General features: G+C 46.5%; 1 protein-coding gene across 1 annotated transcript; it reads right to left on the bottom strand.

Moving 5' to 3' along the window:
- KL928_005425 (uncharacterized protein) lies at nucleotides 1–1,146 on the bottom strand (the record flags this gene model as incomplete). The annotated part of the gene is made up of 1 exon (XM_043206230.1): nucleotides 104–1,146. A coding segment is annotated over one exon (1,043 nt), but the record flags the coding sequence as incomplete, so codon positions are not given.
- Nucleotides 1,147–1,670: the final 524 nt, after the last annotated feature.

Below are 1,670 nucleotides of genomic sequence, written 5' to 3'. Positions count from 1 at the left end.
AACAAAAGGAAACCCGTCTTCTGTGAAGCCCATACACCCAGTCCACGTGTAGTCGTTGACAAATCTAGCGTCTGCCAAAGACTTGTAGTTCCGGTTCGCATACCCAACAAAATACTGCCTGGTCTCTTCTGGAAAGTAAGAGTCGTCTGCATTGTCAACCATCATTTCTCGGTTTGGAGGAGTTTTGTATGTTTTGCCACCGCCTCCAATTATCAACGACCCATCGTCTTGAACGCTGATGTAGTCGATCTCGACGGGTATTGTGTGGACCATGTTGGTCTCAAGAGTCTTGTTTGATTCTGATTTCAGATGAGAGACCACGCCTTTGACAGGCGTGATCTTGCCCCAAAAGTCGGGCAAAAGAGCTCTCGTGTAAGCATTGGTGGCGATCACAACTTTCCTCGCATGCACGTGTCCACGTGGTGTCTTCACCATCCAAGTATTGTCCTCAAGACATTCCAGCTCCTCGACAGCAGTGTTTGTTTGTAGGTTCAACCCTTTGGAAAGAGCAATCTCGAGAAGACCGCAGACTAGCTTGTACGGCCACACAGAGGATGTAGGTGTGTAGACCCCAAACGAAGTGCTTGCATGCTCTTTTCTGGCTTGTTCATCAAACACTATCCTCACTCCATCTTTGACCTTCTGATCGATATAGGGGTTGTTTACAAACGCATAGTAATCTCTTAATCCAGATTTTTCTAAGGAAGGATCATCGTAAGTCACGAACGAGGTTCTTCTAACAAAGTTGCAATCGATACTATACTTCCTGACCAGATTCTCAACAACATTGAGCTCTTCGTGCTCATACATGGCAATGTGTGCGGCAGTTTTCTGCCCGTAGTTTTTCGAGAAGTCGTACTGATCGTGATGATAGTAGCTCCGCATGTGTCCACCATTCCTTCCCGTAGCCCCAGAGCAGATATCACGAGCCTCCAGCAGCAATACCGTCTCATCTGTCTGCTCAAGCAGATTGAAAGCCACCGAAGCTCCGCTAAAGCCAGATCCGATGATCAGCACATCAGCCTGTTCGGGTAGTTCCTCCGTTGTTCGGTGCTTAGCAAGCTTAGCCTCGGCCTCTCCAATCCAGTAGGAAAGAGTTGTTTCTTTGGAAGGAAATGCTTTTTGCTTTCTAGCACTATAGGCCATGTCCGTTGTGTTTTCGGGAAAGCTTATCGACGGTTATTCATTTATTTCCCTTTAGGGAAAGCTCAGGCGGTGAAATAACCTAGCAATTCAAAAACATCTCAGCAGACCGAGGCACATATAGGCATAGCAGGGTATGAATAGGCCAGAAATCAGAGCATGCCCTCAGACTTCAAAACGGCTATGCTCAAGCTGTACCTGTTAGTTCAAGAATACGCTGTACGCAATTTTTCGCACAAGACTTAGAGCTCTTTCATTTTGATGCAAAATGACACTATTCAAGGTGCGGCGGGTTTTTTTAGAGGGTGCTCTCGCCCACGCACATTTGATGCCAGACCCCTAGCAGAACCAAGGACAAGCTAGCTACTTAGTTTCAAGAGCACAAATACAAAGGAATGGTCACTGACGTGATATCTTCATGGTTTCTGAGAAAGCTGGCGAGTCGTCCAGATCCCGGTTAGATCCAGAGTTTGAGAAGTTGTGAGAAAAATCGACTGGTACATTTTGCCTATGATGTGTATTCTGAC

This window comes from Ogataea angusta (genome assembly GCF_019207475.1).
Source record: "Ogataea angusta isolate 61-244 chromosome Unknown 61-244_NODE_28_length_1670_cov_167.605775, whole genome shotgun sequence".
Classification (NCBI taxonomy): domain Eukaryota; kingdom Fungi; phylum Ascomycota; class Pichiomycetes; order Pichiales; family Pichiaceae; genus Ogataea; species Ogataea angusta.
Note: the sequence above shows the minus strand (reverse complement) of the source record. Positions and strands in the feature narration are given on the sequence as shown.